Consider the following 19,322-nt stretch of genomic DNA (forward strand, 5'->3'; position numbering starts at 1 on the left):
TATATATGTATTATATTACCTTTTATAATATTATATATCCCCCCCCCCCACACACACAATATTAATAATATTTTTGTGTTATATATATTGTATATATTCCTAGAACGTTTATTTATAAAAATGTTTATAGAATAGCAATTATCTATTTATTGAAAATAAAAGTAGAAAAATAAAAATAATTTATGATAAATTGATAACACATTCCTATTATGTACTTCAATAAAAATGTCAGTCAAAAATTTGTATTTTGTTGACTTAAATTTAAAATAATAAAATTTTAATAGAGTTATGTAAGGTTTAATTACTTGAAAATACAAAATAAAATGTATCTTCTGGAATTTTTATAAGATCTATTAATATATATCCAATAATATATTCACAATTAATAATATATTATAACATATAATAATCATACTCTTCTTTGTTTTCGTGGTCTGGGTGGACACCAACTTACTCTAGTAGCATCCGTAATTGATATAATGTTTAACCCTGACATTTGAAGACCTTTTATAGAAGACTGAAAAAATTTTCAATATTAAAATATATTATCTGTTGAGAGAAACAAGTAATAAATTTGTTGTTAAATACACACCATTCTACCTGGTCCAATACCTTGTACCCGTATTCTCACTGTATTTATACCATACTCACGAATACGCTGAATAACAAATATATACAGATTTAAAAAATAAATATATATATTCTATGTCTATAATACATGTATGTTTAATACATCATATTCTATACATTTAATTTTTACAGAACATATGTAATATATACTTACATTAGCAAGTGTTATAGCTGCTTGTTGACCAGCAATATTTGTTCCTTTCTTAGCATTCTTAAAACCTTCTATACCAGCTGTATGCAGCATTATTGCTTTACCATTAGCATCAGTAAAGTTCAAAATTGTATTATTAGGAGTTGATTTTATATTAATAATATGCAATTCTTTAAATGGTACACCATTAAAGAGTCGATTTGGTGTATCTGCATCAGGAAATAGATGTTCCCTACAAGAAAAATAGTAAAAATAAAAATTAGTTTCTAATCAATAATGAGATAAACCAATAAAGTATGACGAAATAACTATGCATTAAATTTTCTTTTTCATTCATATTATAGCTACAATAAAGATTATCGTCTACATTTAACATAATCACAGATAGTTAGGCATGAAGATGGTTGTACAAGTGTAATTAGTACTTACTGTTGATTAACATTCAATGTTTCGATTGTAGTTTCTCCTTCTATTAATCCATATTTTGAACCTTTGCCCACCTTCACTTTTTCGTTTTGGGAACGAATCTCCTTGCTACATAATGTGGTAGTGCAAATGTTTCTCGAGGTTATAATATTTAAATGGGCCAACAACGAAGTTAATCGACCATCAGCTGACACGCTTCCCGTTAATACAGGGAATTTCGTCATACGTAAAGCAGATTTAATCATTTTAATTTATTAATTCAATGATATCTTAATATTTTATAAAAAATACTGTTTGAGAAAACGAAGAGCAAACGGAATAAAGATTTATATGTAAACAATGGTGTCGCTATTGCCATCTCTATGGTTCTTGCAACATTGTGAAGAAAGAAACTTTTACCGGCATGGTACAGCTTTGCACAGCTGATTGATCAGTTACTGGCGACCTCTCGCAAGCAGTCTAGATGTTTGACAGAACCAGTCGGTACTTTTGAACCTCCCGAATCTAGCAAGCAATTTTTATGCATCGAGCTGGTTAATTCCAAAATATTCGAATTATTTTTGTTCAATATTTATATTTATTTCATAATTTTTATATTAAAATTTTATTTATTATTTATCTTATTATTAATTAAATGAATTAAAACTATTTATTAATTTTTAATTGCGTATAAGTATATATTTATCTCAAAATTTTTTTTATATATGATAAACTACTATGTAATCTCTTTAAATCTGATTATTTTACATTACAATCTTTATAATTTTATTAGTTGTAAAATGAAAGAAGAAAAGAAATATTGATATATATTATTAATTAAAAAATATTGTTCCTATATGATATAATATAATATGCTTTTAATATGCGCACATCATTATAATATATCAATAATTTTGTTATTCATATCTTGAATAAATAAATAATTCTCTTTTATGTAATGAGTACTGCATTTTTCAGACATATATTTTTAATTTTGCTAATTATTATAAGAGATATACTGTTATAAATGATGATAATGAATTAGCGTGCAATTAGTTTTACTAACACTTTTTAATCGCGAATGATGTGATATTAAGCGCCACATTAAATTGATACAGATAACATATTCGTTTTGATTTATATGTGTATATTTATAGTGTAAATTAGCAATGATTGAGTTTCAGACTAATCGCCTAAAAATAGAAAACAAACTTCTATTATTATAAACACACAATATAGGTATACGATATTTCCATGCTTAAAATTCATTACATAATATAATTACATATCTTTTATCGTTTATCCTATCTATTTACATATTATTTACATGTAAATGAATATAATCTTTCCTAAAAGCTTAAAACTGTATATATTAAAAATAGATATGTTATTAAAATGTTATTAATGAAAGAAATTAAGATACCACTTCTTTATTTCATTTTAACGTATAATAATATACAATTATACCTTATCATAAAAGTAGTAAAAGTTGTAATGACTTATTTGTTTTCTTTGTTTACATTTTCTTTCAAATATTTTGTTCTGAATTATTCACTTTATTTTATTGGGCAGGAATTTGATAAGAATTTGCTGCTTAATTTCATTTATGTTTAAAATATCCAATCTATATTGCTACGGTTCTCAATTTCTTTCATTAGCATTACCGCTCGAATGTTCGAAACAATGCATATGATTTCAATAGTGCGGAATTACGTATTAGTTATCATCAGATAGATTGTGTTATACCGCATTTCCCTTACGAGCCATTTCTGGTTCGCCTATAATAACACATGAATAATGTTGCCGCGATAGTATTGTGTTTGCGCAAGTACGTAACTCTTGATGTCGACCAATTCGATTAGTTAAGAAAATTTGAAAACGATAAATCCAAATGAGATATCGTACATACAATCATTGTAAATTTAAATATAACGTATATATCATATTACCATATATCAATAATAGCATAACGTATTATTAATAAATAACTAAATTAAATAATTTAATAAAAAGAAAATATATTATTGCATATTATATATCATTACAAAAAATGTAATTACTTAAATAATCGAAATTCTCATTAACATTTTAATCGACAATTAAATCGATCTTATCAAGCAAAATTTAATACTTTGTTAAGCATTCAAATTATACATATTTTATGCATTTTAATGCGCAAATTTTAAATGTACATTTCTAAACATGTTTTCGGAAATATATTTCCATTTTTGCTGTTTTAGAAAGTATAATGTTATGTCAAATATAAAATTTAAAAAATTTTATATATATTAATAAACAATATTTTTTTTTCTTTCCCAATGTGCAAAGTTGAAAGAATATTAAAAAATATATTTGTAGAGATAATAATTGCAATATTTTATCGGAGACGAATATTCAAATTTTTATAGGTTTTTAATTGCTCAATTAGCGTATTACACGCAAATTGCAAATTATTATTACACAAAGAATAAATCTACGATGTTGTAATTGTGTTGTATCGAATACATGCATAGAACAAAACGGTTTGCCTTATATTTAACAAATCAACGATCCTGATTTAGTGGCTTTGTAAGGAAGCTTTCAAAGTAGAATCTACTTCGTATACGACGAGGTTGGCACGGGGCGTGCGCTCTTTCTCTCTCCGTCTCTCTGTCTCTTTCCATTTACGAGTATGCTCGAATTAATTACGGGACCCTTCTCATTTACACAGTTATTATGAATCTTACCCTAAAATCATTACTGAATTACGCTGGGAGAGCTTCGGGAAGCTGCTTACGCCTGTACGTTTGCACGCGCGTCTAGCCCATAGCTTTTTCATGTATCGATAATTTCGCCTGTATAAACGTTTATTCACTTTTATCGATATCCTATATAAATATTAAAATAAACTATCCACCAAAGAAACACCATCATTTTTTAAGGAAAAAGAGAGAGATGCAGATAAGACCATTCAATACAAAATTCAATATAAAATTTGACGATAGGCATAGAAACATACTTTACAATATTTTATTTTATTATTAATGCTTTGTAAAATTTACAAACGGCTTACTTTTACGCGAATAAAATTATGCAGTAATATCTCGCAAAAATTATACATATTTAAGTCGTAAACTTTAATGAGAATTATATACGCATTCCTCGATTATATTACGAATGTCGTTGCGAAAATTAATGCATACAGTACCGAATACATAACATTCATTGTTCATTGTCTATAATTTAATTCCTGTTAAATAACATTATTATCTCCAGTCCATTTGCTTCGACTTTTGTATTTCGTTCAACACGTGAATATTTTTGTTTTGCCTCGAGCGATTACGAAAAACTGATGTACAAAAATGAAATTTCCTCTCGAGCATCTCGCTCGCATATTCTACTTATCTCCTGCTTCATGTGTCGAAGCGAAAGGTTTTATATCGGATTTAACGTCATCGGCGACGGCGGCGTCGACGAGCGAAATTTGGTTTTCAATACAAAACGAGCCTTCGCAGGAACAGCAAACGCGTCGCGAGCGAAACGGGGGGGATAGCTTTGGGAAAGTCAGCAAGCATTCACAGCACTCAAGCTCAGTTTATCCAGAGGAACTGTATCGAGTATCTGCTGTACCCGTTCTCCCCGTTTAAGCGTAGCCGGGGTATTCTATTCTTTGAGGACCCGCAGAGTTTCCCCGATATTTCTTAAAACGATCGCTACCACGATAGATCCTGTGTACACGTTTTATACGGCTACTTTTCCGAGTTTCCCTCACATATATCATAAGGTTTCCGACAATTCGAAGGAAACAACACGACTCGAAAGCGCAGTTCTCGAAGACGGGCTCGCATTTACGTGCACATCCTGCATTTCATATTCACTATTTTCAATATTAAAATATTGGCCGATGTGAAATAATACAATGTCTCACAATAGAATACTCATTATTCAATTATATACTTTTGAAATTAACATGATCCAAAAAACATATATTTAATGATTTTCCAAGTTTCGTGATAAGTTAACTAATCATTATAATTTATTTCATAAGATACAAAATTAATGAAATTAGAAATAGCTGCTCTCTAATCTTTAAACACAAAGAGATCTAGAACGTTATTTTAATCTCTAAAACCAAGATTTCTATTATCATGTCGTTGCGAAGAAGACATTACAAAAATGCAAGTAATACTCATTATTCAATTATATACTTTTGAAATTAACATGATCGAAAAAACATATATTTAATGATTTTCCAAGTTTCGTGATAAGTTAACTAATCATTATAATTTATTTCATAAGATACAAAATTAATGAAATTAGAAATAGCTGCTCTCTAATCTTTAAACACAAAGAGATCTAGAACGTTATTTTAATCTCTAAAACCAAGATTTCTATTATCATGTCGTTGCGAAGAAGACATTACAAAAATGCAAGTTTCGCATCTCATTTATTCCGCTCTAATTCTATTTTAAATATAATATACAAGAAAGAGAGAAAGAGAAAGCACACGCACACACACATACTTGTAAAAGTTACTTGTAAACATAATCAACAAAGTAGATATAATTGAATGGTAGCTACACACACATTCAAAGTATTGTTAAAATATATATATATATAAGTGCAGTCACTCTTGTGAAAAAAATCAACAAGATAGATAATATAATTGAATGACAGCTACATTCAAAGTATTGTTAGAAATAACTATCTACAATTGGTATACATTGCTTTCTTCCGTTCGAATGAAGCGAGACAATTCTCGATAAATAAATGGGTATCTGTTATTTGCAGTTTATTTAACGTTCCGCTTTTGTTATTGCATATTTCATCGCCTTTCCTGAATAGGATGCGATAGAATAAAAGAGCGACTCTGTTTTGAAAAATGTTAAAATTATTATTCCGTTTCTTTGAAAGAAACAACACGACTGGAAAGCTTGTAGTTTCCGAAGTCGTCGCTGACTGAGATTTTATTTACCCGTTTGTATCTTCAAATTTCAGATCTCCCTCTCCTTTCTCTTTCTTTCTCTTTTTCTTTCTCTTTATTGTCTTTTTCTAAATCAATAGAATGAACATGATTTGAAAGCAGTTGCGTGTATAAAAGATATCAGTCTGTATAGTTCCTGTAACAAACTTACAATTAGTTCGAAACAAAACAACTCATTTTGTTCTTCTTTCTCTATTTTCCCTATTAATAAAATGAATCATCTCAATCATTATATATATATATATATATAAAAGTAAGTATATAGAATGTAAGAATTAAACGGTTATATAAATTAATAATAATAATAATAAGATCTTGAAAGAAACGAATTTTTATGTATCCATAAAAAAGTTTTAAATTTATAACTTTTTAAAAAGGTAAATTGTCTGATCCCCCTTCCGATTCTCTTATGTTCCTTGGATGCATGGATTTCGTTACTAGGACTACCAAAAGAATCCAGGATGAAAGGGAGTTATGAACCAATCGGGATTCCCTACCTTCTTCGTTATTTATTCAACGATGCTACATATATCTGCACGCAGACTGAGTCTGAATATTTCATGGGAGCGATGTTACATATACGTGTGTCGCTATCTAAGGTATCACGATTCGCATTTGACGATCGTTCTGATCGTAAAAATTTCTGGGGATGTATCAAAGCCTCTTGTCATACTGAATTCTCGCTTTTAGTTAATACTGTATAACAAAAGCTGGACAGAGAAAAGGAGAGGAAAGTTGGACGAAAGTTAGAAAAAACAATTGTCAGATATAATTTTCCCTTGTCAGATTGTAAGGTCTTTGACAAGTATAACAAACATAAATCTCATTAATCTAATTTTATAAATGACTATTGATGTATCCATTTTTTCAACATTAATTATTTATAGAGCTGATAAAAGATAATAGAGCTGCTTTGGTACATATATTAAAAAACATTTCTATTTCTGTATAAAGCAGATGATTTCCATATTTTGAAATAAAAGGGATTAATGTATTTTTATTGTTTGAAAGTAGGAAGATATAACATATAGGAAGATATAATATATAGTTACATTAATACACATACACACACACACACACACACACACACACACACACACACACATATATATATATATATATATATATATATATATATATAAATGTTTCTATTTTCAAGTACGATTTCAAAAATTGATTGTCTATTCTAATTTTAACCCTCACATTATAATTATTTTTATTAGAAAAAAAATTTGAGAGAAAAAATTTATATATTACGAAATGTTCTCAATCTCCGAGAGTTTAACGATGAATTCAAGTATAAATTTTTAGATCATTAAAAATTTTAACAATTTAATTTGTGCAGTCTATTAACGAATGTTTTTACAATAAGATAAAACAAAAGAGTCTTAAGATAGAAAAATTATAAAATCAATAAAATCTCAGAGCAATTTACTTGCGTAGCTTTAATTCTGTTTTCTTGCCATATGATTCGCCCTTTTTTTACTCCATCTTCTCCCATGTTCTTTTATTAAGGAGTAATCGCGGCTAGCCAAGACGAGATACCTCTTTTATTTGCCGGCAGATGTGTGCGTATACACAAATTGGACATATATATGTATTTTGACGTATATTGTGAGTCGTGAATAATAGTACGCCGCATTGGATGTTATATTTTATGACTTACTTAACGTTGCTTACTTCTTATAAAGCAATACTTTAATTTTAATATTAAACATTTCAAAAAACCAATTGTAAACAATTATATAAATAAATAATTATAAAATAATAATATTATAAAATAAAATCAACTTTTGTTGTAAAATTGATTAAAAAAGGTATGTAATTTTACACAAAAATCTATGATCTAACATAGGAAAAAGATGATTTAGAAATAAAATTAGTGTTTTTTTTCTTATATGTTGTCTTACATAAAAAAAATGTTATAATGACACAATTTCTTTATAAAAAATATATCTGATAAAATAAATAAAAAATACATAATTCTTCGAAGTATTCAAGTATTTCGTCAAAATTGATAAAGTATATCGATCACCAATTTATTGCAATTCTATAAATCGTAGAAGAAATAATAACCCTCAAAAAAGGTTTACTAGCGATATTTTATAAACACACAAACACGTGCAAAATATTTTACATGTGTATTAATGTTTTAAAGAAATTTAAATTTGACAAATCCAATAACAGTTTTGTGTCAAATTTTCGATTTTCTATTGCGTAACATTTTTTTCTTTTTTTTATCTTTTGTTTGTAACATGCATATATTTCTCAGCAGAATTTGTGTATTCTATGTTTAAAATATTCATTGAGAAAATATCGGTCTGCCACATAATACTTTCATACTCTTACGAGACAAGCTCGATATTTAAAAATTAGACGCCTATTTATTTTACAAAGGAAGTTCATAAAATTAGTATAAAAATATATATGTAAATATACATACATACATATATATATCTACATAATTTTTGTTAGGTTATCATTAACATTTAATATACATAAAAATGAATATATAAAAATACTATATCTGCATTCTGTAAATATCAACAATATAAAAATTTTGCATACTTTGAATCAGCCATTTCAATTTTTTTATAATTATTTATCGCATGCTTGCTAGTTTCATTTATTATTTCTTTCACTAACATTCCTATTTTATTTTACAAAATATTTCGAGATAAAAATATATCGGGAATTTTTATTCGTGTATGTGTGGGTTTCTCTATATTTAACATAATATAACATATAATTCGTAATATTCTAGTAAAATTCTTTACAGATCTAATCGCGTTTATTGAAAAAATCTCTTTGATTTACGAATATCGATCTAGATATCAGCTCTCTCATGTCAATTGATCCAGGGACCAATCGAGTGATCTACGATTGTCAATCAATGACACCTCGCTTCTACTATCAAATCCTGGCTTTGTCCACGACCTGCAGGTGTGGACATTGGCTACCAGTGGAACAGTCGACGTTCTCTACCACCCATCCTGTCGCTCGCTCTTTTTCTCTCTTTTCCTCGCGAAGGGTGGACACACGCTCGACCCTCGTCGTCGTCCCCACGAATTCCAGGGATCAATGCGTCGGTGCACCAAAACGCCTGCGCTACTAACCCTCCTTCTCTATATCCCTCCATTCCTTCCTATCATCCCTTCCACGTCCGTGCCACCCAGCAGCAGCGGCGGCGGCGGCTGCGGCGGCAGCAGCAACACCAGCAGCAGCAGCAGCGGTAACACAGCACTATCACAATCACGATATCGCCATCAGTATAAACTACAAGGCACCCTACTTCCTACGCCGGTGCTGCAGCGCTGGCGTGTAGCCCGGCGGTAGTCTGGTCGTACCGGTGTAACCGGTTGTGTGTCGAGAGTCTATTCTTCTCTCGAGCGTAGGGCAAGGCCCGCCACCTTGCGATTTACTTTTACCACCCGGTACTCCGTCCTTTCCACTTCCAGTACTGTCCCTCGGTACTCCCACCCCCGACGACAACGCTCCCCCTCACTGTCACTCCCTCCCTCGTGCGCGTCGCCCGACCCTCGGAAATTCTGAAAGCGGCTCGCGCCTGTGCAACGCGGGGGTGGCGAGGGACCGAAAATCGAGGTGAAAGGAAACTCCGCGGATCCAGCCTAAGGGTCTCTCCTAGGGCTGATGCGTGTCGGTTGTGCCCCCTCGCGTGTGCGTCCTGCGAGCGCGAAAAATTGATAACCGCGCGCGCGTACGCACCCACGCACGCACACATACATACAAAACACACACACGCACACACACACATATATATATATATATATATATACATATATATACACGTGCATATATATATATATATGTATATACATATATACATATACGCCTGTATACGTGCATGGATTCGTGACGTATCGCCAATATTTTTATTGCCTCGGGCGATTGCCTTTTCCCTCTGCGCCTCGTCGCGACCCTCTCATCGACAATTCGGGAAGAAAGACCATCCGCGGCGCGCGAATCGGTAACTCGGATTGCGTTCCTTCATCGGAATACGCCGTAGTGACGGTTTGATCGCGCGGCTACTTCCTTAAGTGACATATTTTTGTTTTCGTGAGAGAAGAAAAACTCTCATCGGTGAGCTGCTGGCTGCGGAAGCAAACTGTGTGATTTATCTCCGAGGAGGATAGTGTGATTATTCTCGAGTGTACGCGACAATCTGCGAGGGTAGGAGAGTTTTACGAGTGTGACATGCCAGTGTATCATCGTCGGGTGAAGTGACCGATAATAGCAGGTGTGATCAAAGACTCGCGTCGTTTTTGTCATATGCGGCATTAGCTAGCGCGATCGCGAAGTGCGTAGTGACTGGCCTACGACGAGTGGTCTTGCCGCTGTATCGCACGATCATTAGAGACCATCCGGAAGATCAAACCGATGCGAGGGACATCATGTGTCCCCGATTGCAGCCCTCGTTAGAGGGTTGAATCGCCGATTTCGGTGTCGCGCGATCGGCCGACACGGCCGCGGGTGTTGTGCACGACGTGCTCGTCGGTGATCGTCCGCCCGAGAACATCCCTGCCGTGACGCGAGGTGATCTCGCCGAGGATCAACCGTGTACCACATTCCCGCGCTGCAAGTGAGTCCTAATTCACTGCATTTTCACGATTCTCGATAGCAACGTAGCATATTATGCCTCTTGCCTCTCCTATTTGAATTACGCGATTACGGATTCATCAAGTCGGTAGTTACATGCTGAAGAGAAATGAAATTGATGGAAATCTCGAGAGCTATCAAATAAATAGATTCGCATAATACCGTTCACACAATATTTCTATCAATTTTTCATAGTACTTGTCACATTTACGTGAAATTCGCATATAGGTCAGAATATTTTGTGTTAAATTTTGTGTTATTTCTTTCATTAAATTTAGTAAATTGACGAATCAGATCCTTTTCCATAGAGCGTAGAAAATTATATTTGTTTCTATCAATTTGAAATCGCTTTTTGTGGAACAAAAATATTAAAGCACAAATAGTTTCAGAATCGTGTACGATTAAAATTAAACAAACTGTGATTTTATAAATTTTTTTATTTTTTTATAAAGAAAGAGTCAACTCTTCAAATCCATTAAAGGATATACACATATGTAGATATATAATGGCGATAATTTTAAAATACCGCATATCATTATTCTTGGATGTGATATATCTAAAAGAAAAATATTTTCCCAACATTGCAATTTTTTATTTTGATCATTAAAAAATATATATATATATATATAACCAATGTAAAAGTATTAATTCATTTCGATAAAATAAACTATAATAATGCATGATATAAAAAAAGTATTATACGCGGTTTTCCCGTAAGAAATAATAGAAATAAGAGAGAGACATACATGTTTTCTGTATATATTTAAAGTAAGTACAAGTGATAAAGTGAGCATAACGAAATTGTGAAAACTAATTTCAACAGATATTAATCTTTAATCGATGTAAAGCCAAGAGCCATCAATTTCAGTTCTATTTCAACCGTTAAGCGAATTTCGTTAACTTCCATGGTACCGTAAGAAATTTTATCATTCGCGATTTCATCGTAAAACTATTAAGCCTCGGGAACCATCTAATGCCACGACATTTCATATAAAACTCGTAATCGCGTAAAATGTTTCAAAAGTTGCGGTTATTCAATCATAAGCACATTAGATCTTTGCCACTTGTCCACTCCCCGTTAAAAAGTCCTCGACACCCTTATCCGCTTTGCAGAACGATTTGTCACGATTAAAATCTTGAAAGGAATTTCTATCGTGTCCAATTCGGGTCACTACAAACCCGATCAAACTCTAGACTCTGTACAGATCCCCGAGCATCGGCGAATTACAAAGCTTTCTGTCGATGCGCGTTGCATTCTCAAAGCTTCTCCAATCACATCAGTCGTTTTTGTATCGTGAAATACATCGAATTGTAGACGTGAATCTCTTCGATTGTCAATGCCAGATTATCGACATTCAGTGTTATTGTTATTTAAACGGATGCAATAATTTTTTACAGTTTTCGCGTCAAAGGTTTCATTTCTTATGTCTTGTTTAAATATATATATACAATTAGATTATATATATATAATTTTAATTAGCACAAACACATGATATGTAAATTATATAAGATATAGATTTGTGTGAAAAGCTCGTTTATTTCTCAAAAGTCAAGGCCACTTAAATTACTATAAATCTTGACTATACGAGTGTGGATAAGCCTCTAACACGGCGCATGACGTGCCATTGATCATCGTACTGACATTGCTCGCGTGGTTAAAGTCTTAATGTTTCCCTGGTGTTGCGTTGATTTTACTGTTATTAATCCGATATGCGCGCACATGACGCGGCGAGATAAGCAATACGATTATTAGTCTCCGACCGATTATAACTGATTGTTTCTTCTCTACAATAGAACAATTTATCTAAAATAATTCGAAAACAAATAACAATACGTATGCGTGTTATTTATTTTTGGGGCAAACCTATTTTTTACATCGTTGCAAAAATTCACGTTTTAATCCAATATTTTAGCTACCGTTTACACTCTTCGGATAGAACATCTTAATAAATTATATGTCAGCTATTTTGACATTTTCATAAATTAGAAATATAATATTTTTTGCCATTTCTGTGTTTCTATAAAATGTATTATAATTAAAATCAAAACTCACATGTAGAAGGCTATATAATAGTATTATAAACTTGGTATTACACATGTGATTTGTATGCTATATCATTTCGAAAATAAAACTTTGAAACATAAAATATATTTTAATTAATGTTGCAAAACTACTAATATCACACAGCTTTCCGTAAATCTTAAATTATGAAAAATAACCCCTTGCAGATTTAAAATACATATTTGCTTTATTATTTCTTTCATATTATTCAGTGCAAGTCGTTAAGATTCTGCGGACAATATCTAAGCTCGAAATGTCTACGAACAAATATACGAGTGGCGCAAGACGTGCGTTACGAAAGGAATTCACTTCGGCTGCTCGACTTAACCGCATCGTCCTTTGATGCGCCCTATGTTCTTAATTTAATTTATTATACTATCTGTCACGATTGTGTAGAGTTTCCAGGTATAGCGCCTCGTGAATCAGGTCACTATAAATTTCGGCCCTACGAGCAGAGTAAGCTTTCGTACCGCTGTGTGATACGCCATTGATCATAGCGTAGACACGTAGCTCGTCGCGTAGAGCTTGAGAGCTTGAGGCTCTTCGACGTAGTTACGTTAATTTTACGAGCCGCCCTAGTTTTCCACCCCCTCGGCGTTTTGCTCTTCTAGGCAACGTCGTCAGGAAATTACGTGCGGCGGTATGTCGACAAGTGATCTCCTCTTCTTCTACGTCTCTCTCTCTTTCTCTCTCTCTCTCTCTCTCTCTTTCTCTCACTTTGTTCTTCAACCGAATATTTCATACGTACCTCAACTTGACTCTGTTAATCAATATAATATACCACAGACAATATGTTTACTTAAAAAGAGATCACCACTTTTTATAATCCGTAATTTTCTTTAATGTGTGTTTACATGTCTTTTAGAATACTTTTGTCATGTATGTATATATATATATATATATACATATCTTCTCTTTTTGATTATTTCAGAATACTTTATAAATATATAATCGCGTTTTCCTCTTCTCTCCTATAACATTCCATGACAGATAATCTTTCTGCTAATATATTTATTTGCATCAATTATATTATATATACACGTCACATATGCATGTTCTCTACATATATACTTATGTGTATGATATATAATAAATTATATTATTAGTGTAACATATCATTTAATTTATCTTTCACCTTCTGTTTTATTATATCATTTTGTGATATAATAGAAAGCATATGGAAGCTATAGAAAATATTTATTATTCATATTATATTTGAATATATACTTTTGATATTGATATGCAGTATACACACAGAGAGATAAAGATGTACGCGATAGCTATTTATTAACGTATGAAAATAACGCATCACGCAGATACATATAATTTCTCGACCGATATGTCGATGGAAATTGTCACTGTCATCCTGAGATTAAATCTACCCCCGTTGCGTAATCTTTGCGTCATGTACTTACGAGTTTCCAATTTCCGTTGCCAATACTTACACGCTGTTCCTACTTCGCCTTTACATAATACGTATACTTTACGTAGTTGCGCAAGCCACTCTCGGAAACGTAGACAAGAACCTCTTGTCTACAGCACACTCCTGTCGCCCCTCCTGTCTTACGTTTTTGCTCACGGTATCAACCTGTCATTCCTACCAAAACTTAACTCTCGCGCGACAGGACAATGAACATCACTACCTCCATCGTCCGTTCCTCTTCCTTTCCCGTTCCTTCTTACCCGAGAGCAGTCTCTCCGCTCCTTCCCCGTATCTCTTTGTCTTAATTCCGTGACCCCTCATTGTCTTTCGACCGCAAGTCGAACGAGAGCAAATTAGATATCCATTAACGTCGACTAGCAAGTTCGGAATCTTAATTGCAGTCAACTCTATGGTTGTTTGCTCACGAGTAGCACAATTAACACGCGTTTTATCCAGGCTACAAAGGTGTTTGTCGCATGAGATGTTTCCTGCCCGAGAAGCGAAATTGTTAAAGAGAGTGGAGATGGTGTGCCGGGATAATCCTAGAATAGGGGTCTTTCATCGAGGTACGGTCTGCGGCGAACATGAAAACTGCGTCACGAGAAGTTATGAGTTAAGAGCGTCGAAAGATGAGCTCCGAGATTGAAATTGACGATGCTAGAGCGTTATTACGGCGAGAACAAGCGGACGGGGAATGAGAAAATATCGCCCGTATATTGAGAATGTTTTTGCAATTGCAGCAATAATTCTGAATCTTGTGTCAATCAGGGCGCAATAAGATGATGTATGTTGCAATTTTGCGACTAAAAAATGGCAATTTCCCTCTACGCGTGCCATTATATGTAAAATATTCTTTTATATTTTCAATTTATACTTACGATTAGATATATTATAATTGTAAAATAAAACTTCATAAGAATCATTGAATTTAACGTCATTTAACTAAAATCTTGAAAACAATAAATAATTCTGATAGTTATAAAGTAGAAATCTTTTTTACATTAAGAATAAACCTGTGAATTATAGAACGTTCCATATTTAAATTTAGCGATTCAATTATTTATTGATTAATCACGCGTATATTTAAAGTTTAACAATAATGTTATATTAAGAGAGAGATTTTCCCTATTATTATTATTATTCACGCACAAATATGTATATAGTGTGTACTTAATAATGTTTGATAGTTTCATATCGTTTCATTATTCGTGAGAAACGTAGTGAGCAAAATATTTTGCAATATACCAGTTTTTAATACAACTTTCATTAGATTGATTAATGGTATCGTGATAATGGAGAAAACAGACCATATATAGGATCAAATAAATCGTTTTGTACGTAAAAATGGAACATTGCTGTCGCAACTAAATAGAGATAAATTGTGATCGTGCTGATCCATCCGAGGTTAATGATCAGTGCATCAACGAAATGCATTAATGACGTTGCCTGGCTATAGTCATTGTATAAATGCAACGCTAAATATACAATATTGCTCTCTCAGCTCGACGGTGACGCTCGTCACGCTTAACATTTATTGTCATCGTTGATTCTACTGTAGCGTACTTACGATTAGATTCAACACGATTATTTCGCAATCCGGTGAGAATTAGAGAATTTTTTTTTTCCTTTTCCTCTTTTCCGTCTTTCGGTTGCTGCGAAAATAACGGGATTTAATCGCGTCACGAAAATCGGTGAGTAACGCGGGGTATAAAGTCGACTGAAATCGCGGATATTAATTAACCACTCGGATCAACTATGGCTCGTCGTCTCGAATGCACGGAGATATTAATATATCGGAGTTAATACAACGGTGCGCAAAACACCGGATAACTTCCTCGGCTTAATTAAAAGGAAAAGTTACGGAGATAAATGCGCGTCGCTTCTTCCAAGATTTAATCCCCGGCATTTCTCTCGGTCATTGTCGCGACCTTAACAAGAAAATATCTCTTTATCATTCTGTTTGTTTTCTCTATCGAACATTTTGATAACGCATTAAGCGCACTCGTGAATTGTGTAAATAGATATGCAGATAGATATTACCTATAAAACGACCTACATACGAGAGACCGATGACGACGATCCAATTTTACATTAGTTTCACACCAATTATCACTTCTGACACACTTAAAATGTGAATTATAGCCGGTCTGAATAATTAAGGACGGATGAGAGTCGACGGAGGTAGCGATTTGCCGACTTATCAGCCAAAGAGACGTCTAGAACGTTTTAATTAAATCCAACCGCTCATGTTTCTTGATCGATGATCGTCCTTTCTTGCATCGTGTATGTTTTATGCACCAGATATATTTAATCTATTTACAAAAGTTCGATTCAATTAGCCATATTCTTGTTTGATCATTAATTTGGAACGACGCGCATTTATACGTATGCGTCGAATTGCAAATTCCATTAACGCTTCGGGAGTTGTTCTCCGCAGAACGTTGTTCTCTCCTTCAGATTAATAAGCGAATAGAGTGAACAGCTGGCGCACGACATCGATTTAAACCGATCGATCATAAAAGTTATGGAAACTCCACGATTAGAGCTTCCGAGAAACTGAAGAAGAGATTAGCAATTGGAGGATAGTTAAGATTTCATAATTGTGGGTGACTTCCATCTTCGAAGATGGACTGTAAAATTACCACATATGTAATATGTTTATGCAAATGTACGCTTTAATATACGTCTCGTATTCTACTCGTACAATAATTTCGCTAATAGCGGCGAGTAATAACATCTCTGACAATTCGTGCGCGAAAAAATTAATCCGAACGCGCTAAATGAAAGAGGCGTACGTAATAATCGCGCGTTACATATACGTAATCGAATTCGTCAAAAGGATGTTATCGCGGTCGTCGACACCGCGTGTCGTCGGCGACATCGTCGTCGGGTCGGGTGGCGCAGGGCGTAGCAGCAGGATCGTAGCGGGACCATTTACCGAGAATTTCATAGTACGCTTCATTGCACTAATCCAATTTAATTAGAACGGCCGGATAATAAGCCTATAACGACACACCTCGCTCATTAATAACGATCAGACTCCGGCGCGCATGGGACGATTCCCGGGGTGCCATCCGCCGTTTTATCGTTCGTCGTTTGTCTTCCTTATCGCACATATCTTTCCGTCTGACACACTCTCTTCCCAGGCGGGGTATATAATACGTATGAATTCCCTCGTCTCCTCTCTATCTATTCTTTCACACTTCTCTGACTTTAAATCCAGATCCACCTCGGACCTAAACAAGGGTCGTTCAACGACCCACCGAGAATGACGCTATCTACTTTCGTTTATTTTGAATATTGGCAGCTTCCTTTCGCGAACAGCAAATTTAAATGTAACGATAAAAATTGCAAATTATATAAAATTTTAATAATGTCGAAGAATATTTATAACTGCAGCGTTATCTTATCCGTTTGACGATATATATATACAAACTTTATATAAAAAAAAGTTCATCGTAAGATATCTTTCAAGTTAGATAAGAAAATGATATGTCTCTCTCTCTCTCTCTCAGCTTTGACTACAACTTTCCCATCCTCTTCCCATCGTCTTCAATATTTCTCGGAAAACTAACGCTTTTAACTTCTACCCGCAAAAGCCGTAATTATAAATGAATTTTCTCGTGCTCTTATTCCACTTTTCTCGGTTCCTTCCGCTTTTCGATCCTTCTTATCTCTGTTCCCGCGCGTCTCGAATATTCAATTCCGTCCGGCCACGACATCCGAGGACCGTCGGATCATATAAATAAGGATAATATCCTCGTCTTGACATCGGTACAGTAACGGACAGTGATTGATAAGGATATAGCATAAGGAATCCCCGAGAAAGTGCGCTGATAAGCAGCCGGGAATTTTTCTGAGTGGATCCACCTTACGCGGACATTTCTCTCTCGCGTCCGTCCATTTCAAGGACACGTCGCGCGTCAGGGGCGCATAAATCACAAGGATTTATTTGACGCGGCTCTCTTTCGTTTGGCCTCTCGACGCCTTATGCAAATTCCGGGGATATCGTGCGGCAGCAGGTCGTTTTGTTTTTATTGCGTGCCGTAAAAACATAGCGACCGAGAAACATCGCGCGGGCCACGCGCGCGCTTCGGATGAATTATATACAAGTGGCCTCCTCGTTTTGATATAAGAGCCTAGTGCTGCCGGTGTTGCAGCCGTAATGAGTCGCGTTTTAACTACACGAGCGTGAGTGCGAAAACGAGCGCGGAGAAGAAAGTCGCCGATTTCTCGCGCGGCGCCATAAACGCGGAATATTAATTCGATGAGTAGTAATTAATATAGCATGCCGCGTCCACTTTGGTATGGGATATTCATTAGCCGATAGCGCTCGTGGAATACATCACTGCGTCTAGATAAGCGACGGAGATAATGAATAGCGCGACTTTATGGCTTACCGTTGTAATTTTCATACCAAATATATTCATTAACTTCTAAATAATGCGCGTGCAACAGTATCGCGTAAATAAGGTTGCTTAACTTCTCGTATGATAAGGCTTGAAGACATGAACGTAATAAATTAGTCCTTATGGCAATTTAAAAAAAAAAAAGAAAAATGCTTTGAACGCTTGATACAATTATATGCCAGAATGCATTTTACAAATTATTCATTCGTATTTTACTAACGACCTGATATGTCAGAATATGTTAGCATGAGAAATCACGATTTAATAAAAGTACTATTATTATGGGGAATTTGTATACAAATCGATTCGGATAGAGTACTCTTTATATTATTTATTGTACTTTCTCTCAGAGTATAAAATAAAATATTTTCGTCCCGTAAAATTATTATGTTTTTTTTTTGCAATATTTGAATAAATGTATTCGTCTAATTTTCGCATCCAGATCTTGATTCGCTCGTGTCCGCAAATATCTTCGCGACGAGGAATCAGCGCGACGAATTTCCCCCCGACGAATCGCATTTTCTCCGGCTCCGTGATTTTTCATTTGAGTTCTATTTTGCATCACGGAGGGTCGAAATGGATAGAGGACGAGACCTCCCGTCTCTAAGACAGAACGTTGCTTCTTTAGAATCTTTTCCGCCTCAACGAACACAACGGAGATG

General features: G+C 34.0%; 2 protein-coding genes across 3 annotated transcripts in view; one reads left to right on the top strand and one right to left on the bottom strand.

The window, feature by feature from the left end:
- Positions 1 to 209: 209 nt before the first annotated feature.
- On the bottom strand, positions 210 to 1,711 carry Mrps11 (mitochondrial ribosomal protein S11). Its single transcript, XM_070308822.1, has 4 exons — positions 1,211 to 1,711; positions 785 to 1,013; positions 593 to 658; positions 210 to 517 (listed from the first exon to the last, which is right to left on the bottom strand). Exons 1-4 carry the CDS (start codon positions 1,450 to 1,452, stop codon positions 410 to 412), a joined length of 645 nt encoding a protein of 214 aa, XP_070164923.1. The 5' UTR covers positions 1,453 to 1,711; the 3' UTR covers positions 210 to 409.
- An 8,284-nt stretch (positions 1,712 to 9,995) lies between these two features.
- Positions 9,996 to 19,322, top strand: part of Dpr12 (defective proboscis extension response 12) — a 232,060-nt gene continuing 222,733 nt past the window's right edge. The window contains exons 1-2 of one of the 2 annotated variants that reach the window (XM_070308818.1): positions 9,996 to 10,137; positions 10,237 to 10,749. The gene's annotated coding sequence lies outside the window, so the exon portion shown is untranslated. The other variant, XM_070308819.1, reaches the window with a different exon arrangement.

Source organism: Polyergus mexicanus, unplaced genomic scaffold (assembly GCF_030449975.1).
Source record: "Polyergus mexicanus isolate NDT 795.1 unplaced genomic scaffold, iyPolMexi1.0 SCAF_16, whole genome shotgun sequence".
In the NCBI taxonomy this organism is placed as follows: domain Eukaryota; kingdom Metazoa; phylum Arthropoda; class Insecta; order Hymenoptera; family Formicidae; genus Polyergus; species Polyergus mexicanus.